Source organism: Arachis stenosperma, chromosome 4, assembly GCF_014773155.1.
Source record: "Arachis stenosperma cultivar V10309 chromosome 4, arast.V10309.gnm1.PFL2, whole genome shotgun sequence".
Lineage (NCBI taxonomy): Eukaryota > Viridiplantae > Streptophyta > Magnoliopsida > Fabales > Fabaceae > Arachis > Arachis stenosperma.
The window spans coordinates 22,866,907-22,889,086 of record NC_080380.1 but is presented as its reverse complement, the minus strand read 5'-3'; the positions used below and the strand labels follow the sequence as shown (position 1 = coordinate 22,889,086).

General features: G+C 36.2%; 3 protein-coding genes across 5 annotated transcripts; 2 read left to right on the top strand and 1 right to left on the bottom strand.

The window, feature by feature from the left end:
• The first annotated feature begins 451 nt into the window (after positions 1-451).
• Positions 452-4,330, top strand: LOC130973815 (receptor-like protein EIX2). Of its 2 annotated transcripts, none has more exons than XM_057898484.1 (2): positions 452-3,846; positions 3,967-4,330. In XM_057898484.1, the coding sequence occupies exon 1, from the start codon at positions 478-480 to the stop codon at positions 3,817-3,819; it is 3,342 nt and encodes a 1,113-aa protein (XP_057754467.1). In that variant the 5' UTR covers positions 452-477; the 3' UTR covers positions 3,820-3,846; positions 3,967-4,330. The 2 variants fall into 2 exon arrangements, with proteins under 2 accessions (XP_057754467.1, XP_057754469.1); XM_057898486.1 differs by lacking the exon at positions 3,967-4,330 and having other exon boundaries at positions 452-3,122; positions 3,221-3,472.
• A 7,398-nt stretch (positions 4,331-11,728) lies between these two features.
• Positions 11,729-16,378, top strand: LOC130973780 (uncharacterized). Its single transcript, XM_057898444.1, has 7 exons — positions 11,729-13,175; positions 13,267-13,391; positions 13,833-14,432; positions 14,573-15,062; positions 15,155-15,293; positions 15,681-15,774; positions 15,894-16,378. The coding sequence occupies exons 1-7, from the start codon at positions 12,087-12,089 to the stop codon at positions 16,009-16,011; spliced, it is 2,655 nt and encodes an 884-aa protein (XP_057754427.1). The 5' UTR covers positions 11,729-12,086; the 3' UTR covers positions 16,012-16,378.
• A 2,137-nt stretch (positions 16,379-18,515) lies between these two features.
• On the bottom strand, positions 18,516-21,632 carry LOC130973221 (fasciclin-like arabinogalactan protein 4). Of its 2 annotated transcripts, XR_009084062.1 has the most exons (3): positions 20,139-21,632; positions 19,574-19,703; positions 18,516-19,451 (listed from the first exon to the last, which is right to left on the bottom strand). XR_009084062.1 is itself a non-coding variant. In XM_057897658.1 (2 exons), the coding sequence occupies exon 1, from the start codon at positions 21,446-21,448 to the stop codon at positions 20,141-20,143; it is 1,308 nt and encodes a 435-aa protein (XP_057753641.1). In that variant the 5' UTR covers positions 21,449-21,632; the 3' UTR covers positions 18,516-19,703; positions 20,139-20,140. The 2 variants fall into 2 exon arrangements, 1 of the variants encoding a protein (XP_057753641.1); XM_057897658.1 differs by having other exon boundaries at positions 18,516-19,703.
• Positions 21,633-22,180: the final 548 nt, after the last annotated feature.

The window sequence follows — 22,180 nt, the reverse complement described above, 5'->3', positions numbered from 1 at the left end:
TGAAAATGACAAATAATTATAGGGATATGATATTATAATTAATATCATTAATAAGTAGGATTGATAAGAATATGGTAAGTGGATTGATAAGAGAGTAAAATAAAAAATTAAGATATTATTAAATTATATAAATGAAATAAATTTTTTGTTGCCAAACTTTTTCATATTTTAAATGCTAGGAATATATTTTTTTACCCCAAACGAAAATAATTGATAGTAATGCATGGTTGCTTCAAGGAAGATACTCTATAAAGATTGTGGTCCTCCTCGTGTAGCTTCATTCCGTAGAAAATGGTGCAAGAAATTTCAAAGTTGCAACAACGTCAGAAATACTCTGGAAATTTAGTGGGACATGATAGTAACAGTAATTAATAGCAATGAATCGAGGTCCTCTACTACATATTGGATCCATATATGGTGCTATAACAGGCACATTCCAGTTATTACCACTCATTCTTGAGTTCATACTTCACTTGGATGAGCGTAGTCATGATGAGGATGAATAATCTGATTTTGATTGAAGCTGTTTTACTCTTTATTACGGTGGACCTTCTTCTTGTTTGTGCTACTGCAGCAAGAGGAAAGGTCAAGTGCGCAGAGCAGGAGAGGCAAGCACTGCTGGATTTCAAGGCCGCCATGGTTGATGACTACGGCATGCTCTCTTCGTGGAAGGGTCGTGATTGCTGCCATTGGAACGGTGTTCGCTGCAACAACCTCACTGCCCATGTAATCAGTCTCGACCTTCACGGTGAGGACATGTTCGGAAATGACTATACCGAGGTAGAAAGATTTTTAACAGGTGAGATTCCGAGCTCATTAGTGGAATTGCAGCATCTCAGGTACTTGAACCTCAGTTTCAATGGTTTTGAAGACTACCATATCCCTGAATTCTTTGGTAACCTCACCAGCTTGAGGTATCTTGACTTGTCATCTTGTCGCTTTGGTGGAAGAATTCCAACTCAATTTGGATCTCTTCCTCATTTAACATACTTGAATCTTTATGGGAATGAATTAGAGGGTTCAATCCCTTATCAACTTGGAAATCTGTCCAAGTTGGAGTATCTTAATCTCTATCTAAATGATTTTCAAGGAACAATACCATCTCAACTTGGGAACCTTTCAAGCTTGCACGAGCTTTACCTTGACGGTTCAGGTGGTTCTCTCAAAATGAATGATGATGGGAATGGTGGTGGAGGACAATGGTTATCCACTCTTACCTCTTTAACCAATCTTGGCTTGAGCTCTATATTGAATCTCAACAATTCTTATAACTGGATACAAGCCATCAGTAATATCTCCACACTAACAGAACTCAGCCTACTCGATTGTGCACTTTCAGATCATTTTATCTCTTCACAAACACTAAGTCTTTCCATGTTCAAATTTCCTAATTCTCTTTCAATCTTGAATCTTTTTGATAACACCTTCACTTCTTCCCTGTTGTTCCAATGGTTGTCCAATGTCACTTCCAACCTTGTTGAACTTCAACTTGTTTCCAGCCTCTTATGGAGTTCCACACCTGCCACATCAAATCATTTTGACAACACAATGCAATCACTTGAGCGGCTTGACATATCTTATTATCAAATCACAGCCAGGGATTTCAAATCCTTTGCGAATATATGCACCTTATCTTCTTTGCGAGTGTTTGGTAGCGATTTGACTGAAGATTTGGATTCAATTCTTCACAATCTCTCAGCTGGCTGTGTCACTCACTCACTTCAAAGGTTGTCATTAGGCTATAACCAGATCACTGGCTCAATACCTGATGACCTTTCAATATTCCCATCTTTAAAAGAGTTGTCCCTCATCCATAATCAGTTAAGAGGGAAAATACCTGACAATATCAGATTGCCATCTCAGTTAAAGGCTTTGTCCATCAGTACGAACTCTCTAGAAGGTGGAATTCCAAAGTCATTTGGAAACATATGTAATCTCGCATCATTAGACTTGTCCTACAACACTCTGACGGGAGAGCTTCCAGTTGCAATCCAGCACTTGTCTGGATGCGCAAGATACTCGCTCCAACATTTGTATCTCCAAAATAACCAATTCAATGGAACTTTGCCTGACATCTCAATTTTCCCGTCTTTAGCAGATTTATATTTGTCTCAAAATAAGCTAAACGGGAAGGTTCCTGAAGGAATTCAATTTCCGTCACAGTTGGAGACATTGATCATGAACTCAAACTCTTTGGAAGGGGTGATCACAGACTCTCTGTTTCATAATATGTCTAAGTTGAAGGTCTTGAGCTTATCTGGCAACTCATTTGTTTTGAAAATTAATCCTGACTGGATTCCACCTTTTCAGTTGCAAGTGATAATGTTGCAGCATTGCATGTTGGGTCCCTATTTTCCAAAATGGTTGAAGACACAGAAAACATTAACGCGGCTTGATATTTCTAATGCTGGCATTTCGGATATCACTCCGAATTGGTTTTGGGATCTATCAACAAGGCTAAACACGATGAACATTTCGTACAACAATCTCACCGGAATAATTCCAGATTTTCCATTGAGGCTTACGGAATATCCTTCCATATACCTAGCTGCGAATCAATTTGAAGGCTCAATCCCAGCATTTTTACGAAGAGCTGTGTCCCTGGATCTGTCCAACAATAAATTTTCAGATGTTACTTCATTTGTATGTGCCAATGATACAGCTGAAAGATTAGGCCAATTAGATATTTCAAACAATTATTTATCTGGTCAAATCCCTGATTGTTGGGAGAATTTTAAATCATTAGCTTATATAGATGTGAGTAACAATAGTTTTTCTGGACAAATTCCCACTTCAATGGGATCAGTTCTTGAGCTTCGTGTATTGATATTGAGAAACAATAGCTTGACGGGGGAGCTTCCTTTCTCGATGAAGCATTGCAAAAATTTAGTGATGCTGGATGCAGGAGAGAACAAATTTTCAGGAATCATTCCTTCTTGGATTGGAAGCAGCTTACAACAACTGCAAATTTTAAGCTTGCGAAAAAATCACTTTTTTGGAAGTATACCATTATCTCTTTGTTTTCTAAATGGCATTCACGTCTTGGATCTCTCGGTTAATCATCTGTGGGGCCCAATTCCCAAATGTTTCATTAACTTCAGCGCAATGACGACCCAAGAAAGGTTCTTACCAGATTCCTATTATCATTCTTATACTGTCAACCACACTTTTGGAATGTATGGGTATGATTATAATATAATTTCTTTGTTGACGTGGAAAGGTGTAGAACATATATTTGAGAATGATAACCTGCTTTTAAAAGCTATTGATCTCTCAAACAATCACTTGTCAGGAGACATTCCATCAGAACTTGAGAATTTGGTGGAGCTAGTTTCATTGAATTTATCAAGAAATAACTTGACAGGAAAAATTCCTTCAGGAATTGGAAGGTTGTTATCATTGGAGTCTCTTGATATGTCAAGAAACCATTTATTTGGCTCCATTCCTTCTAGTCTTGCACAAATTAATTTTCTCTCTGTGTTGGATCTATCACATAATAATTTGTCAGGACAAATTCCAACTGGCACACAGTTGCAGAGTTTTAATACCTCTAGTTATGAAGGAAATCAAAATCTCTGTGGGCTACCTCTCAAAAAAATGTGTCCCAAGGAAGGGCCATGTCAAGAATCTTTGGTTAAAACCCAAGATGAGAATGATGGTTTTATTCAAGCATTTTTTGCAAGCATGGGGTTGGGATTCTTTGTTGGATTCTGGGGGATCTTTGGCACTATCCTCTTCAATCGCTCATGGAGACATGCTTACTTCCGATTCTTGAACAACATAACAGAAAAAGTTATGTCAAAGTGGCAACGGTGGTGATATATGCAATAACTACTAGCTTGATTGGTAATACCTTCTTTTTTTATTTATTTTAAGTTGATCTTATTTCAATTTTGTTGATATAAAATATTGTTTAACCTATGGACTTTGAATGATGTTAACGGTTTCTTATCTTTTCACTGATAGCGGATCGGGAACCATGTGCCGGCATCATTCTAGTAAGGAAGCAAATAAAGCAGCATCATTTTCAACTTTAAACAAGTGATCAATAAAACTAAGTAGTCGTTCATAAAGTAAATAAAATGAGTTGTGTACTTGTATCTAAGTACTAGTAAGTGTTACTTATTGATAAATCAATTTGTATTTGTGAATTATAATTACTAGTTACCAATCAGTGTTGTGATGTATTTGGTTTAGACAAGAGAATATGATATCTATTTTATATCTTTCATGGGACAATGATCATCAAATCATTTTTGCATGGCTATGAATTTTTTTGAGAAGCTTGACTAGCAGGTCAACATGGCTTAACTGAATTCAGTTAAGTAGGAAAATGGGAATATGTTATGCAATCATTGTTTCAATGCATCACAGTCATGCATGTAACATAGTTGTTTTGAATTTTGGTTGCTCATCATAATTAAATAAGTTCGGTATTATTCTGATTTAAATGATATATACTTGATTTCATTTACTTGGATTTAATGTAATTAGATCGTACAAAAAGTTATAGTGATTTTAGTGTCATTTAAGTTATATTTATGATTTTTTCTTAATTTAAATTCTCTTCATATTTATATTTCTTATTTTAGTAGAAAAAATTTAAAATAATCTTTGTTGTTGTAAAATAAATAAAAGATATACTAAATATAAAATAAAGATATGTAAATAGAAGACACTAGTATAATTAGCTCAATAGAGATTATTCATATATTTATTAATATATGCACTAACGTAAAGAGAGAGAAAAAGAGAAACTATTAGTAGTGTATAAAGAGAGAGAAAGGTGTTTTATTGCTTCTGTCTATAATATTTCTCAAATTGCTTTTCTATTTATAGGCGTGTGAAGTTTGCATTTTCAACTTCATTCAGTATTAAAAATAAAAATCAACCGCCGATATTAATGATGGTCATTCACCTCATCTTTCATCCTTATCACAACACTCCCCCTTGGATGACCATTTAGAATTATACCTCGTTAAAACCTTACTAAAGAAAAATCCAATGGAAAAAAACTTTAGTGAAGAAAAAAGAGTACAAAATCCTTTGTGATGGTGACTGCCTCATTAAAAACCTTGTCAAGAAAAAATCCAATGGGAGAAAACCTGACCAAGGAAAAAAGAGTACAGTCTCCCTCTCTTGCCGACATCATTTAATGTCTCGAAATCGGCGCATCCCAATCTCATGTACCAATCTTTCAAATAAGGATTTTGGGAATGACTTTGTAAATAAATCTACCAAATTGTCACTTGAGCGGATCTGTTGGACATCAATTGTCCCTTGATTTTAAAGATCATGAGTGAAGAAGAATTTGGAAGAAATATGCTTTGTTTTATCACCTTTGATGTATCCGCCTTTAAGTTGAGCAATACATGTTGTATTATCTTCAAACAGGACAGTTGGAGCTATCTTATGGTCAATCAGTCCACATGATGAAAGAATATATTGGATCAAACTTCTGAGCCAAAAACACTCGCGATTTGCTTCATGAATCGCTAGTATTTCGGCATGATTAGAGGATGTTGCAGCAATCGTTTGTTTCGTGGATCTCCATGATATAGCTGTTCCACTATATGTAAACAGGTATCCTATTTGAGATCTCCCTTTATGTGGATTAGACAAATATCCAGCATCTGCATAGCCAACTAATTGTGACTTGGATCCATATGGATAAAACAATCCCATATCAACCGTTCCATGAAGATATCGAAAGATTTGTTTGATTCCACTCCAATGTCTTCTGGTTGGAGAGGAACTATGTCTTGCTAGTAAATTCACAACAAATGATATATCGGGTCGTGTATTATTAGCAAGATACATTAGCGCTCCAATGACACTAAGATATGGTACTTCAGGGCCAAGGATATCTTCATTTTCTTCTTTAGGACAGAATTGATCCTTTTTCACATCCAAAGATCTTACGATCATTGGGGTACTCAAGGGATGTGACTTATCCATATAAAATCTTTTCAAGATCTTTTTTGTGTATGTCGTTCGATGAATAAAGATCCCATTTTTTGTAAGCTCGATCTGCAAGCCAAGACAAAATTTAGTCTTTCCAAGATCTTTCATTTCAAACTCCTCTTTTAGAGATTTTATAATAGTTAGAATCTCTTCAGGAGTTTCAATGATATTTAAATCATCAACGTACACAGCAATTATAATGAATCCAGATGCAGATTTCTTTATGAAAACATATGGACAGATATCATCATTCTTGAATTCATTTTTGGCCAGATACTCAGTAAGACGATTATACCACATTCGTCCAGATTGCTTCAGACCATATAAAGATTTTTGCAATTTGACTGAGTATAACCCTTGCGAATATTCATTGGATGGTTTAGATATCTTTAGCCTTTTAGGGACTTTCATATAGATATCCCGATCTAATGAGCCGTATAAATAGGCTGTTACCACATCCATTAAATGCATATGCAGTTTATGATATGCAGATAAACTGACCAAATAACGCAATGTTATCGCATCCACTACAGGGAAATACGTTCATAATCTATACCGCGCCTTTGTGAAAAAACCTTGTGCCACAAGTCAAGCTTTATAGCGTACAACTTCATTTTTCTCATTTCGTTTTCTCACAAATACCCATCTGTATCCAACAGGTTTTACATCTTCTGGTGTACGGACTACAGGTCCGAAGACTTCACGTTTTGCAACAGCCTTCATAGCTTCTTTCCATTTTAGCCAATCATTCTTTTGTCGACATTCTTCGACTGATCTTGGCTCAAGATCCTTACTTTCATGATATTTAATGCCACATTATATGCAAATATTTCATTGACAATTGTGTTATTTCGGTCCCATTTCTCTCCTGTAAAGACATAATTTATCGAGATCTCGTCATTTTCCCAATTTTCAGGTACCTGAACATCTTCTGGCGTTAAAACTATATCAAAATTTTGGACAACTGTAGGTGTCTTTACTATGTCTTTTTCAACAGGAATAGTATTGACCTCTTTTCTCTTTCGAGGATTTTTGTCTTTGGAACCGACAGGCCTGCTACGCTTCTAACGTGTATTTACTTCGGTGGCAATTTATCCAATTGGGACATCAATTCAAATTGGGACATTTTTTGTTGGTATATAAGACTTGGTTATCCTCTTTGTATTGGAAAATGCATCAGGCAATTCATTTGCTATTCTTTGCAAATGTATAATCTTTTGAACTTCTAGTTCACATTTCCCTGATCGAGGATCTAAATGCATCATGGATGATGCATTCCAATTAAGTTCCTTTTCAGGAAGCTTACTCTCTCCCCCTAATGTTGGAAATTTTGATTCATCAAAATGACAATCCGCAAATCGGACTTTAAATACATCCCCAGTTTGTATCTCAAGATACTTTACTATAAAGGGAAAATCATATCCAACATATATCCCCAATTTTCTTTGGAGTCCCATTTTGGTGCGATTAGGTGGTGCAATGGAAACATATATAGCATACCCAAATATTCTTAAATGGGAAACATTTGGCTGCTGGCCAAAAGCTAATTGCATAGGAGAGAATTGATGGTAACTCGTTAGCCTCAAACGAATAAGTGCTGCGGCATGTAAAATAGCATGCCCCAAACCGAGGTTGGAGATTTGTTCTCATAATTAAGGGTCTAGCAATTAATTGGAGGCGTTTAATAAGTGATACTGCTAACCCATTTTGTGTGTGAACATAAGCTACTGGATGTTCAACACTTATTTCATTAGCCATACAATAAGCATCAAAAGTTTGTGAAGTAAATTCACCAGCATTATCAATACGAATTGCTTTGATTGGATTTTCTGAAAATTGTGCTTTTAATCGAATAATTTGACCCAGTAATCTCGCAAACGCCAGGTTGCGAGAAGACAATAAGCACACATGTGATCATATCGAAGATGCGTCTATTAGGACCATAAAATATTTAAAAGATACACATGGTGGATGAATAGGTCCACATATATCACCTTGAATCCTTTCTAGGAATTCAGAGAACTCAAATCCAATCTTTACTGATGATGGCCTTAAAATTAACTTCCCTTGAGAACATGCAGCACAACAAAATTCACTAGATTTAAGAATCTTCTGGTTCTTTAGTGAATATCCATGGGAATTTTTAATAATTCTTCGCATCATGGTTGTTCCCGGATGACCCAATCGGTCGTGCCAAGTTATGAATTCATTTGGGCTAGTAAACTTCTGGTTTACAATGGCATGTAATTCAATTGCACTAATCTTGGTATAATATAACACATATGAGAGTGAGGATAACTTTTCTAATATAACTTTCTTATTTGAATCATGAGTTGTGATATAAATACTCATGATTTTCCTCATTCATTGTCTCAACATGATATCCATTTCGGCGAATATCTTTGAAACTCAATAAGTTCCTCAGAGACTTAGTAGACAATAGTGCATTATTTATTATGAATTTTGTTCCTCCGAAAAACAAAATTATAGCTCTTCCGGAGCCTTCTATCATATTGCCTGAGCCAATAATAGTATTAACATATTCTTCTTTTGGCACAAGATGGGCAAAATATATAATACTTTTAAGAATAGTGTGCGAACTTGCACTATCCGCAAGGCAAATATCTTCACAATATGTCCTTGCCATTTTTCTTCAAAAACAAATAATAATAATAATAAAATGAGTAAAAGTACATTCACAGTAAAATTATTCACATGAATACTTAACAAACACACATACTAAACTATTCCATCATTGATCAAATAGACAATATTTTCTTCAGGTACATCATAATGAGTGGTGAAATTTTCATAATTTGAAACAAAATTTGTTTCCTTTTCTTTGTCATCATTTTTCAAGGATGCTTGATAAAGATCAACTAGGTGCCTTGGGGTACGACAGGTACGTGACCAATGACTCTTTCCATTCCAACGGAAGTATTTATCCTCAATTGATTTACTTTGCCTATTGTTTCTTTCTTTATCCCACTTCTCGTGAGATCCTTTCTTGTGAATATAATTCTTCTTCCTTCCATAATTTTTCTTATTACCAAAATCTTGCTATTTACCTCTTCTGAGGTTATGATTTGCCGCATTTGCTTCAGAAAATGGGGTGGCGCCAGCTGGGCGCACTTCATAATTTCTTAAAAGCAATTCATTGTTGCGTTCAGCAACAGGAAGGCAAGAAATTAACTCAGAATATTTTAAAAGCCTTTTTTCTCGATACTGCTGCTGTAGGAGCACGTTCGACGCATGGAAGGTCGAGAAAGTTTTCTCTAATATATTGGGCTTGAGGAAGTATCACATGATTGTACCTTTCTTCAAGGCCTTTCCACAGATCTGCAGGATCTTTTTTGTGAGATATTCGTTTTTCAATCCTTCGTCAAGATGACAGCGAAGGAAAATCATGGCTTAGGCTTTATCCTTATGGGATGTATTAGTTTCAGCCTTAATGATATTTCCAAGATCCATTGAATCAAGATGGATTTTAGCATCAAGTATCCATGATAAATAATTGTTTTCCAGATATATCAAGAGCATTAAATTCAAGATGAGAGAGTTTCAACATAATAAAAATTTGTTACCTGGAATCTTCTTAAAATTTGATCAGAGTCTCGTGTTGGTAACGTGTTGTAAAATAAATAAAAGATATACTAAATATAAAATAAAGATGTGTAAATAGAAGACTCTAGTATAATTAGCTCAATAAAGATAATTCATATATTTATTAATATATGCAGTAATGTAAAGAGAGAGAAAGAGAGAAACTATTAATAATGTATAAAGAGAGAGAAAGGTGTTTTATTCCTTCTGTGTGTAATATTTCTCAAATTACTTCTCTATTTATAGGCGTGTGAAGTTTGCATTTTTAACTTCATTCAGTATTGAAAATAAAAATCAACCGCCCATATTAATGATGATTATCCACCTCATCTTTTATCCTTATCACAACATTTGTAAAATTATTCAGCTTCTTAAAATGTATTGAAAATCATCCCAACCTTCATCACAAACAACTCATCAATATCACACAAAAATTACAAAATCACAAAAAAATTACAAGCACGATACCATTGTAAACTAATAACAATACCAAAATTATTCATATTTGTAATCAAAGTATTTGATCAGCTTATTACTAAATGAAAATCACACAAAAATAAAAAACAATAATTAATTCTATTTAACACCAAATGTATAGCATAAGAACCAACATCATCCACAAAATCATATACCAAGGTAACCATAACAAAATACATAAAACTGAAATTAATTCTACCTAACACTAAATTATGTCTTAACCAATATCCGAACTATCATTAAATGTAACACAAAAAGATTGATCGAAGAAACAATTTAAAACTTCTAAATTCTATTCAAATTCAAATTCTTAATCATTAACATTGATTTTTATGAAGAAAAACAAAATTATTGAACTTGTATATAAATTTACTACACGTACATCAATTTTTTATGAACTACATTAATCAAAGGAATGAGTCAAATTTTGTTTATTTGATTTGATTTAGAATAATGATCTAATTTGCTCTGATTTAATTAATCTAAACTTGTATCATACATTATTTTTGAAAATAAAACTATTATACGATTCTGATTTTACTATTTAATTTAAAAAAAAAACTAGAATCACTACGAAATAAATAAAAATTTGATCGAAAATGAATTCGGATCAAATAATATTTATCGTAAAAAAAATTATAAAAAAAAAATTTGCAGAGAACACAAAAAAATAAGAAGAAAATGAAAACATAGTGAAAAAAGTCACCTACATTAAAAATCAGTTATATACAAGTGGCCTGTAAATGTAAAAGAGATTATAAAAAGTCGGGTGAATTTAGTTAAATAATTCACTTAGTTGTAGAGCACTATTGATATTTTAAATTATCATTTTTTAAAAAAGAAGTATGTCCAATACATATTTTGATAATTAAAAATTATTAAATTATAATTAAATAATATTACACATTTAAGTTCCACCATGTTGAGCACTTTTTAATTAAAAAAATATTACATATTTAATTTTTTTATAAAATAAACTTAATTAAGTTAAATAATAAAATTTAAAATAATATTAATTATAATTAATTTTTATTATATTAAATCAATTTAGTTAAACTTACTTAATAAAAAAATTTAGATATGTAATATTATTTTAAATTAAATATATTAAATTATGTAACTATTTTTAATTAAAAAATATTAAACAATTATCAAAATTTATTATTAATTAATTATTAATATTTAAAAATATAAAATAAAATAAATTATTAAATTATTAAATTAAAAATTTTAAATTAAATAAATTAAATAATAATAAAAAAATAATAATTTAATATTTTTTAACTATTAAATAATGATAAAAAAATTTCTCTTTTTTTTTTAATTTAAAATTTGAATAAAATATAATTTAAAAATGAAACGAAAAACAAAATTCTGTAGAATAGAGTTGAAATAGTAGCAGCACCGCCATCGATCCTGCAGCTTAATTTGGTGAATGTAATAAAGTAGAATAAAAATAGATTACGCAAAAACGCTCTCGTTAGACACATCGCCCTTTTCAGGCTTTACTTGGCTCCCATCTGGCCACCTGTGTTTTCATTCAATGACGTCACAAATCTCATAACGGTCCAATCTCATAACGTCTCACTCAAACGACACTCTCTCTCACTGTTACATTCGTTCCTATTTATATAACAAACTCCCCTCATCCAAAGAAGAATAAAAGTTAAAACTCTCACTTGATTTCTTTTGTTTTCCTCAACATAATTCAAATCCGTTAGAAAAGTCGTTCTGCTCTAAATATAGAGGAATGAGGTAACGATAATTTGTTGCAACTTTTTTTTGCCACAAACGTGTCCTCAGTTTTCGCAAAACACAACGGTCTTTTCTCCTCCTCTGATTAATCATCTCTTTTAATTTTCTTTGAGTTGTTTTGAGGTGAGGCTCTCACAATTACCCGATTAAAAATAAAGAAAGAAGGATTTTATCTTTTGAGATACATGGTTGGAATGTGTTCAATCTCTTTGTCTTTCCTCTTCATCACTCGTTAACCTGGATTGGGTTCCTCTACATTCAGCTATGCATTCACCATTCTCTTGAACATGGCATCATCACAAGTTGAAATTGCTTCGTCTTCGCCCTTTGGTTTGGTTCTGAGGGACCGTAACCACCGTGGCGATGGATGCAGAGAAAGCAATGTTGTTAATAAGGCCACACATGCTGCTCTTCAAAGGAACATCAAGAACTTCGTCATGGACCACCTTAACATGTCCATGTCCATGTCCAACTCTGATTCAACAAGAAATCTCAACGAGAACAATTCTGCCCATTGGAACGAAATTCATCATAATCAAGATCATGACCATGACAACCAACATCGCCGCCACCACCGGCGCCACCGCAACGTGTCGAATCTTCATGTCTCAAGTGCCATGGAGTTCAAGGATGGATCCTCATTGAACTCTTTGATTAGCCCGAGACAAACCCGGCTTCTTGATCGCTGGGCCGCGAAACAAGCCCGGGAGATTGTTTCAAATTTAGAGAGTGAGGCTGGGTTGTTGTCAATCGATAATAACAAGAAAGAACTTGGAAGCACAGGTAGTTGCAACTCTGATGGTGATGATAACAAGTGTGTAGATATCTCGAACCTTGCTGCTTCTTCACTTGTTCAGATATGGGAGAAGAGGCTCAGTGGATCCAAGCCTGAAACGACGGCGTCTAATGGCGCCAAAACTAGTCCCACTGCTGTTACTTCCACCAATAATTGTGATTCCGAGGCAGGGGAATCTTCTTCCTGCGCCGTGGCGAACGAGGACTGGGAAACACACAGTGATCAGTCCTTTTCGCCACAGTCGCGGTGGTCGTCTTGCGAGACTGCAACAACAGAGGCAGAAAGGCCGGTTTCTGTTGCAGACATAATCAAGAGGCTAACTACACCAAGTGTCCATGGCGATGACAATGAATCTGAGGGGTTTATTAGCAGCGTGGCAAGCTCTCCTTGCAGAGATTTGGCACCGGAGAATTCTGATAGGAGGGCTTTTCCCCTCATGATAGGTGCCCCGGGAAGGATTCGAGGCCGCCGGATTTTCACCGATATGCTTATGCAGCTGGAGAGGGACCGCCGAGGGGAGCTTAACCACCTGGCAGAACGCCGAGCCGTGTCGAGGTTCCCTCAAAAAGGACGAATTCAGGTATAATAATAGGAGTCATCCTTGTTTCATTTCCCAAATTTTATAAGCTTTATGTTCATTGCAGCTAATTCTTTAATCTAACATGATGCAGTCATTGCTTCGATTAAGATTGTTGCAGCGGAATGCAGCGGCTGAGAATGATAAATCTCAACAGAAATCAACATTATCTAGACAGAATAAACAGACACAAGAATCTGCTGTTGTTATGGAACGAAGGTTTGACTATTTCTCATGAAATGGTAGCTTTTTATTTATTTTGTGATTTGCCTTGCATATTAGTTTCGAAAGGAGAAAAGGAAAATGATGACATTTTAATATGGTGCCAAATGCATTTATGTAGGCCAAGTAAAAACTAAGGATACGTTAGTAGGCAACAATTGCGTCATTTGTATCTGGATTTCATAACTATAAAAAGTTTACTTTTAGCCACACAGAATAAGTACCCAAATTGTTCCCTAAGGCAACAAATTTTCAACATTTTGAAGGGGGACTAATTTGTCTTGAAATATACTTTTTGCGATATAATTATCTTGCACTAAAATTTGTCCAACACGTGTTAAAACTTTGATTAAAAGCGGTAGAGGGACCAATCTCTATGAGGAGAGTAATTCTCCACTGCATTGGTTACTAAATTACATATGCTTATGTAAAATACAGGGGCAAATTTAGCACCGCAGTTGAACACAGAAATGCGGAACATGCAGAAGTAGCTCATCCAACAACGCCACTGGTACAGACAGTTACAAATCCTGTAGCGTCCGATAAGTCTGCTGGCAAAGACACTTGCAACCAGACTGTTGTTCATGAGACTGCTAATAGCTCTGGAGAATCCACACAAGTATCAATCCCCGAGACTAATGCAGATCACAATAAAGAGAAAGAACATGCAAGTTCACATGTGACACTGCAAGAAACATGTGCAGAGGTTCAAAATAATGATTCGCATGATACTGCCAAGGCACCAACATCGATGGCTGATGATTCGGGCCATAATGAGATTGCAAACGGGGCAGAGTCAAGCGAACAACAGCATGCTGTAGAAGGGAGAGATGCAACAGATCAACACAATGATGAAAGCAATTATGATGATATGTTAGAAGAGATAGAAGCCATGGATCAGAACTATGATGCAACTAGTTATGACTGGATCAGCGAAATTTCTCGACCGAGGAGCTACTGGGAAGAGCGTAGGCAAGCATGGTACAAAGAGATGCTTGCCACTTCTCAAAATGAGGATATACGTATTCTCCTTGAAAGGTATAAGATTATTTTGTTTCTAAGACAGGACCAATGCTATAAATGACTGATGAACAATCAAATAAGAATGAAAACAAATATGAAGATAATAATTTCATGGATAACTATACAGTGATTGAATGAATAATTTATGTTTACAGAAAAACAGTCTCGACTTTCCTTTCCAGCAGCTTCCGGGCAGTGATAGATAGATTGATGAACTCCCATAAGGGAACACAGACACAACTAGTCAATTGCCAAGATGATGAGGACGAAAACCAAATTCTGATGGCGTATCTACAAGAACGCATGCGTTCTGCAAAATCTCCTCAAGAAGACAAACAAGAGGGAGGAGGGGAGGAGGAAAAGCGAGACGAGATGCAAAATGCTGGACAAGAAGAGGAGCAGAGGCAGGAGCAGGAGCAGGAGCGGTGTCATGAAGATGTTGAGTATTTTCAACAATCCTCATCACCATGCCCTTCAAGAACATGGAGTTATAAAGACAATGAAACCTGTGATGATTCTGATGGAGTAGTATTTGCATGTGCATCTGCATCTACATACTCTCCTTCACATTCACAACCCTCTCAGTTTCAATCTGCCTATCATGATAATAGGCGAAGTTCTTCACCGCCTAATCATCATTCAATGGTGAGTCTTTGTTCAAGTACATTCTTACCTTGAAATATCAAATCATACAAGGTTGTTAAATGCTTACTAGTAATGCTGTTGTGGTAACGTAGGAAATGGAACTCATCTATGATTTGAGAAGACAAATGGAGCAACTTCATCATGAGATGTCTGAGCTAAGGAAATCGATTAAGAGCTGCGTGGATATGCAGATTCAGATGCAATTACAACAACAATCCATGGTTCAAACAGGTCTCTGCTCATTTCTATTCGTTTAAACTAAGCAATGTCATCACTACATGACTTATGTTTATCAGTATTAAATCATTTAAGCAAGTTCAGAAAACATGATTTTGCTTTCTACCTAAAAGGGAAAATCAAATAAATTTCTGTTTCAAATTTCTGTATTTAGTAAACTTCTCACTCAAGGAAAATTAGGCTTTATTTTACTGTAAAATTCATATTAAGTTATTCTCATATGAAATTAATAGTTGAGAATTGTAATATGTCAAATTATCTAATAGTTTTCAACCAATCAACTGCACGTGAGTTTTCAATTTATTTTACATATACTGTTTTTTTCCAATTTCTTCCTCTCTAGTAACATTTGTGATGCAATGTACTATATGAGGGGAACAGTTAACAAAGAAGAAAACATGACGCAGAAGAAGGTACCAAAAAAAGGCAATTGCTGTATATGCCATGATAATAAAGCTGACTCAATTTTATACAGGTAAAATGTTTTTATTCGTTTGGTTCTAAACGAAAGAACCTTGTTCGAAATGATTTTATATTATCCACTTTGAGAATAGAATGTAACACTTATATTGTTACACCAAAATTATGTTGCAGGTGTGGGCACATGTGTGCGTGTCTAAAGTGTGCCAATGAGCTGCAATGGAATGGTGGAAAGTGTCCAATTTGTCGAGCCAAAATATTAGATGTTGTTCGAGTATACATTGATGCTTAGTCGCAAGCAAATACACATACTCTAGAAGAGGATAACAATAATACCCTTAGTCCTTGAAGCTTGGTGAATTAGCCAAGCCTATATGAGTAATATAACACATAACATAACCGTCATACATCGCTTTCTCCTTTTGCCATATACTTTATGTAGTTAAGTATATGTTTTTTGGAGGAGAAGAATGTGCGTGACAACCTCGTTGTACATTTGGTAGTCTTTTCTTAATCTAACATCATTTCTACCCGCCATGGGTTTGACTTGTCAGTGCAAAATAAGAAAAAAAAATGCTAGTATTTTGATAATTTATATCTGGATTATTTTAGTTATTTTGGAACTTCGAGTTTAGTATTCAACAATTCTGATTAGCATTATTAAGGTATTCGCGCCTTGCTACATCAACGTTTTAAGACTCTTACCCTTTCGCTAATTATGATATGCCATTTTTAACCCTTTTTTCAAGGATCGTGCACAGTGAATCAATGAAATGCATTTATGTATTGCTTTCCTGAAAATTGAGAAGTGATGTTTAGAAAATATAGCAACCTATTATTATAAATTTGAATGCATGTTCATTTGTATGTCCTCAATTTTTTTGTTCACTATTACTTTCATTCAAAATAGCAAAAACTATTAGAAATACAAGGCCTTAAAACTAGACAATGAACACATTAATGTTTGACAAAAGTTTTTTTTTTTTCCCAATCAAAGGAAGCCATATTAGTACATTACTTTGGCCTAAAGGGCCAAAGAGAGAGATGCTTATCAAGTATACGAGGTTCAAGTTGTCTGTAGTTCCATTGGCCAATTCCATATCTCCAATGGTTTATATCAAAAGTCCAAGGTCCCATAGCCCTTGTAACATGCTTCGATTTAGTTTTGCAGCTTTTAAAAATATTATATAGAGAGGACCAGGAATGAAGTCATTTTCAGCCACTCATGATTGAATCATCTTACAAGGCATATATATCATCCTGAATAACTGTTTTGCTTATGCACCCTGTGCTTCAGTACACTCAACAGTGGTATATAGAGGAACAATGGACCACAATGGCACATGAGGATAGCCTAAAAAACAATATCCTATTGGCAAAGGTGGTAGTTGACCTTGAAGCAGCATATAACATTATTGAGTGATTGACATTTCTATTATTTTCATATCAAAGGTGAAATACAAGAATTCAAGTGTTGAAGTAAGCGCCACAACAAAATCTAAGAGTAACAAAATAAATGTGGATACAAAATACATAATATAAATGTTAAAAGTAACATTTTCCTGTTTCTAACAGACAAGTTGGCTGAATTTTTATGTTTCAGAAGTAGGCCCAAACAGTTATGTAACAGTTAAGGCAACTAGCCCCACCCTCTTTACTTGAAGACTCCTCATATTAAGGCTCCTTCAAGTACACCTACCCCGGAACTACATGGAAGGAAACTTTGCAGCACATACACTTGCTGTGTAGGCTACAATGGTCACTCAAGAGTGGAGACATAGTACATGACAGATGAGGACCCTATACATAATATCAAAGGAGAAACAAGAGAGAATTGTATGGGTGGGAACCCTTTATGGATAATGTTGGTGATGTTTCTTTATTTTTAAATGAACGGTTGCTCCTTCTGTGAGAAAAGGTCAAAGGCAATGCAAATAAATATTTTATTGCATAGAGACTATTACCATGTCAAATTAGTAGCACTTAATTTTACAGGTTTAAAAGGAAATAGACAATTGTTAGATGGCCACTAGTCTAACATCTCATATTTAGGCATGCTCTCAAAATGTTGGTAGAACCGATAAACTGGTTAATATATCACAAAATTGGTGGAACCCACTTTTATTTCAAGTATGCCTAAATGTGAGTTGTCAAACTTGTGCTCATACAAGAATCTCTCAATGGAAACACATCCTAACTCGTAAGCACTAAAGGGCCTCCAATGATTATAAAGGTAAGTAAACTCCAGAACAATAGCAAGCTTAATCCAAGTAGCTTAGATCTATCCCAAACGACCACCTAGCTTTGATAGACTATCTACCCTATTACAGCATTCAGAATCAAGAGGATGATAACAAACTACCACCATCTTTGGTACTCACATTTCAACTTTTGTTGTTTTGTGGCAGACCAAAAACTAAAAACAGAAACATATACAAGAACTACTTACATTGGAGGGAGAAGGGATACAAATAAGGTTTTTGCACCAATGACATTGACATCTAATGAAAAGAATGATAACAAACAACCATGAAGAATTTTGGGGTTCACCATTCAACTTCTGTCGTTTTGCAGTAGACCAATAACTATAAACAGAAACGTAAAGAAGCAGTACTTACATTTGAAGGGACGAAGGATAGAACTAAGGTTACATTGTTTTGCACCAATAACTTGCAATCTTCCAATCATAGAAATGTATAATTGAAGAGATCTTAAGCTTTTTTTGTTTCCTTTCAAATTGCCCTTGTATATCTATTCTAAATTATGTGTGAGAACTCAGAAACCAGCCCACTCATTGAATTTTCCATAGTATTCATGGAACAATAGGGCAATACTCCAAATAAAAATAGTTCAGTCCAGAAGCCTATCGCATAATGGGTACATATAGGACACTTAGCTACAGCATGACCAGACTAGACGTAACTGAAGTCAAGTTTTATGCCAAAGGTGAAAGAGCCAGAAATGCAAAGGTTGGTAGAAGCCTAAACACCACCTTCCCATTTACTAATTAATTTCCCTCAAAAGACTCAATCAAGATGCACCTTGGCACCTTTGAAAGCCAGACCTCACATAACCAGCATCATATCATCTCCAGTTGTTTTTCAATATCTAGGGATACATGCAATCCCATGCTTAAGAGGAATACTTAAAGTAGTCTATGCATTAAATCTGTTCTAGCCATTTTCGATCTTCAATTGCAACAAGCTTGAATTAGTACTCTCTTAATTATATATTTCTACTATCTAATGTCACACCACTATTCTAGTCCTCAGTTCTACGAACTTTGTAAAATACCAAATAATGAAAACAGTATGCTAATTCAGTAAGAGTATTCAATCATGCACCAAGAAAGAAGGGTAATACATTCCATGCAACCAAGTCTAGAAGCATAATTCAAAAATTGATTAGTTCCCCATGTTGTGGAAAGTTATTTGCAGCAATTTCTTAACTGGTCTAATTTGCCTGCTGATCAATCTCTTTAAAATCCGGATCACAACATATTAGTATATTAAAACAGATAAAGCTACAACAAGAATTCCCAATACAGTTCTCCACAGCAAAAGCTGCAAAAAATTTCAGTATATTCAGCATATTATTGTCAATCATAAACAACTCCAAAATTGTTGACACCAGATATAGTGCCTTTCTTAACAGAGTGCATACATAACAATTGCAGGTAGGCTTGCTTTCAGGAACAGTTATCTACTCTTACAAATAAATACAGGGATTAACCTGCACAATATGACATCATTTTCGGATTTTCAGATTTACACCCTAAATTGCAGGTTAACACAGAGAGAATCCATTATGAAATCCACAATTGTGAATTTGTAGCATAATAAACAAGAAACTACCTGATGGTCATCAAGGTAAGATGTCGAGCAAACTGCGCAAACTCCAGGGTGGATGAGAACTGAGGTATCCTGCAGAACCCAACTGAAATATACCGCTCGATAAGGCAGAGACAATTCGTGTGTGCAACACCTGGAAGGTATATATATGCAAAAGGATTGTTTCGATAACAATGAGAAAACTGAAACTCAAATCAATTGCAGCATTCATACAAAACGGAAACTTATTTAACTCCCAATTTATACACAATGAACTTGCATTACATTTTCATATTATAATGCAAGTGTACTACTGCTACACAGAGAAACAAATAGTGAACATTGATCTCCAACTAATTGTTAGACCAATGGCTCAATTAATTCACATTTAAGATTTTATAATTTTTTGGGGGAAAAGAAAGAAATAAGGAAAAACCACCAAAAAGAAAAAAGGGAGGCTGCATTTGCAACCTGATAATGCAATTAACCGGGTACAGCGGGTGGAGAGAATTTAAAAAACAAAACCCCACAAAAAATTAATACTAATGATAATAATTAGGAGCAAAAACCAAAGAAATTAACCTCATACCACTAAATACAAAACCCTATACAGCAAACAAATACAGCAACAACAATGGAAGACTTGAATTTGGAACCACGAACACCGGAGGCAGCAGCGTTGGACTGCATGTCCTCGCGGAACCCGGGCGGCGACGAGAGGTGCGAAGGCTGGCCATCCATTGCCCCCGGCGACCCCTCTGGTGACAAAGCATCGTCTTCCGGAGGCGGTGCAGTCGATCCAAGCTTCGGCGTCGTGATCGGATTCTTCCCGAAGATCTCCCTCGGCAGCAGAACCTTCGAGACGCCGAAGATTGCCACGGGGTTCTGATCAAACACCGTCTGCGTCACGGAAGCTTGCACGATCCCAGTGTTGATCGCAACGGAGCCGTTCACGCGGGAAATGTTGAGCGTGAAGCTCCCAGCACCCATGGCCTCCGTCGCGAGAGTCGGCTGAAGAGGGTTCACCACCGATTCCAACGATCCCAAGGGGTAATACGAATGCAGCACATGAAATTTGAGCACGACGGCTTTCTTATCCGCCGGAAGGGATTGCAAGCTAACGGCTGGAGGCAGATCGGCGTATGCATCGTCGACGGGGACGAACATAGTAATTCCAGCGCCGCCCTCGTCGGCCTCGAATTCTTCGACGACGCCGGAGGCTGCGAGCATGGAGGCGGCGACGTTGAAGTTCTTGCCGTCGATTAAGGCCTTGGTGATGTTGAGCCCTAGATTGGGGTGAGTCTCCGAGGCCATGAGATCGAGGCCGAAAGGGAGGATGAGGTTATCAACGGAGAAAACGGTGACGTTATAAGGTAAGGTTTTGACTAAGGACAAAACGGTGGCGTTTGAGGAAGGGGAGTAAGGGGAAGTGATGGTAACGATGCCGTTTCGAGGGTCGCGGGTGAGGTTAAGGGAGCCGGAGTTGGAGGGGGCGCGGCCAGTGGTCTGGAAGAGAGTGGTGAAGAGCTTGCCGGAGGGAGGGAGGGAGTGGAGGTCGGAGAGGGAGAGGAATTGGAGGAGGACGTGGTAGCGGAGGACATCCGGGAGGGCGGAGGGAGAGAGGTGTGGAGCAGAGGAGAGGCGGGAGTTTGGGACGGCCAGGAGGGAGAGAGAGGTGCGGCCGGCGAGGTCGGACGAGATTGGGGCGAGGAGGGAGGTGAATTGGGAGAAGTCTGGGAAGGGGGAGAGGACGGCGGTAATGTTGATGGAGCGTGAGGGGAGGGGCGCCACCGCCACTAGCGCCACCGCCAGGTAGGAGATAATGAAGGTTGTCTTGAGGGTAAAATGGGGAATAGCCAAATCAGAAACAGAATAAAAAGAAGAAGAAGAAGGAGGCATTATTATTGTGTATTGCAGCTTCAGTGGTGGGTTTGGTTCTTAGTTCTTAGTTGTTAGTTGTTAGTGGAGAGTTGAGTGAGTGAGATGGGGAAAGTACAAAGGAGGAGGGTGGTGGAGTTGGGATTGTGAGCTGTGAATGATGAGAAGAGCACGGTTGTCATGCAATGATGATGCTGATGTGGTGGTTTTCCATTTTCTATTTATTCTTTTCTTTTATAAAATAAAATAACAATAAATAAATCAATTTTTAGTTTGCTTCTTACATTCCGTGACATCCGTGTCCTAAGTACACACTCACTTCACTGCGCAGTGCGCACTTCTCACACTCAAAGCTTAAGCTACTAGCGTCTAGCTCTAGCTCTAGCTCTAGCTACCCCCTTCGGCCCATCCCTCAGTTGATCAACATTCTTTGACTAAAATATCCACATTCCTAATTTTCATTTGAGTTGGAGTGGCATACATATTTTCTTCTCTAATTAGTAATTGTGAAACCAAAGTGAATTTAGACTTAGACATGTGTCTAAATTTTTTGGGTGAAAGTTTTGATTTGTTTGCGGCACAGTAGTTTATTCGAAATTTTCGTTTGTACAATAATAAGGGCACTTAAAAGGGATTTTAATCCCCAACTCAGTAAGTCACCAAAAAAAAAATCCCCAACTCAGTAAGAATTTAAATAAATTTTTAATGAAATCAAAATTAAAAAAATACTGATATGTTAGATTATTTATAGAG

Coding starts and splice junctions, on each gene's coding strand:
- LOC130973780 (XM_057898444.1), top strand. CDS start 12,087: ATGGCATCATCACAAGTTGAAATTGCTTCGTCTTCGCCCTTTGGTTTG. Junction 15,063..15,154: donor CGCCTAATCATCATTCAATG/GTGAGTCTTTGT, acceptor GTGGTAACGTAG/GAAATGGAACTCATCTATGA. Junction 15,294..15,680: donor ACAATCCATGGTTCAAACAG/GTCTCTGCTCAT, acceptor TGAGGGGAACAG/TTAACAAAGAAGAAAACATG.
- LOC130973221 (XM_057897658.1), bottom strand. CDS start 21,448: ATGCCTCCTTCTTCTTCTTCTTTTTATTCTGTTTCTGATTTGGCTATT.
- LOC130973815 (XM_057898484.1), top strand. CDS start 478: ATGAGCGTAGTCATGATGAGGATGAATAATCTGATTTTGATTGAAGCT.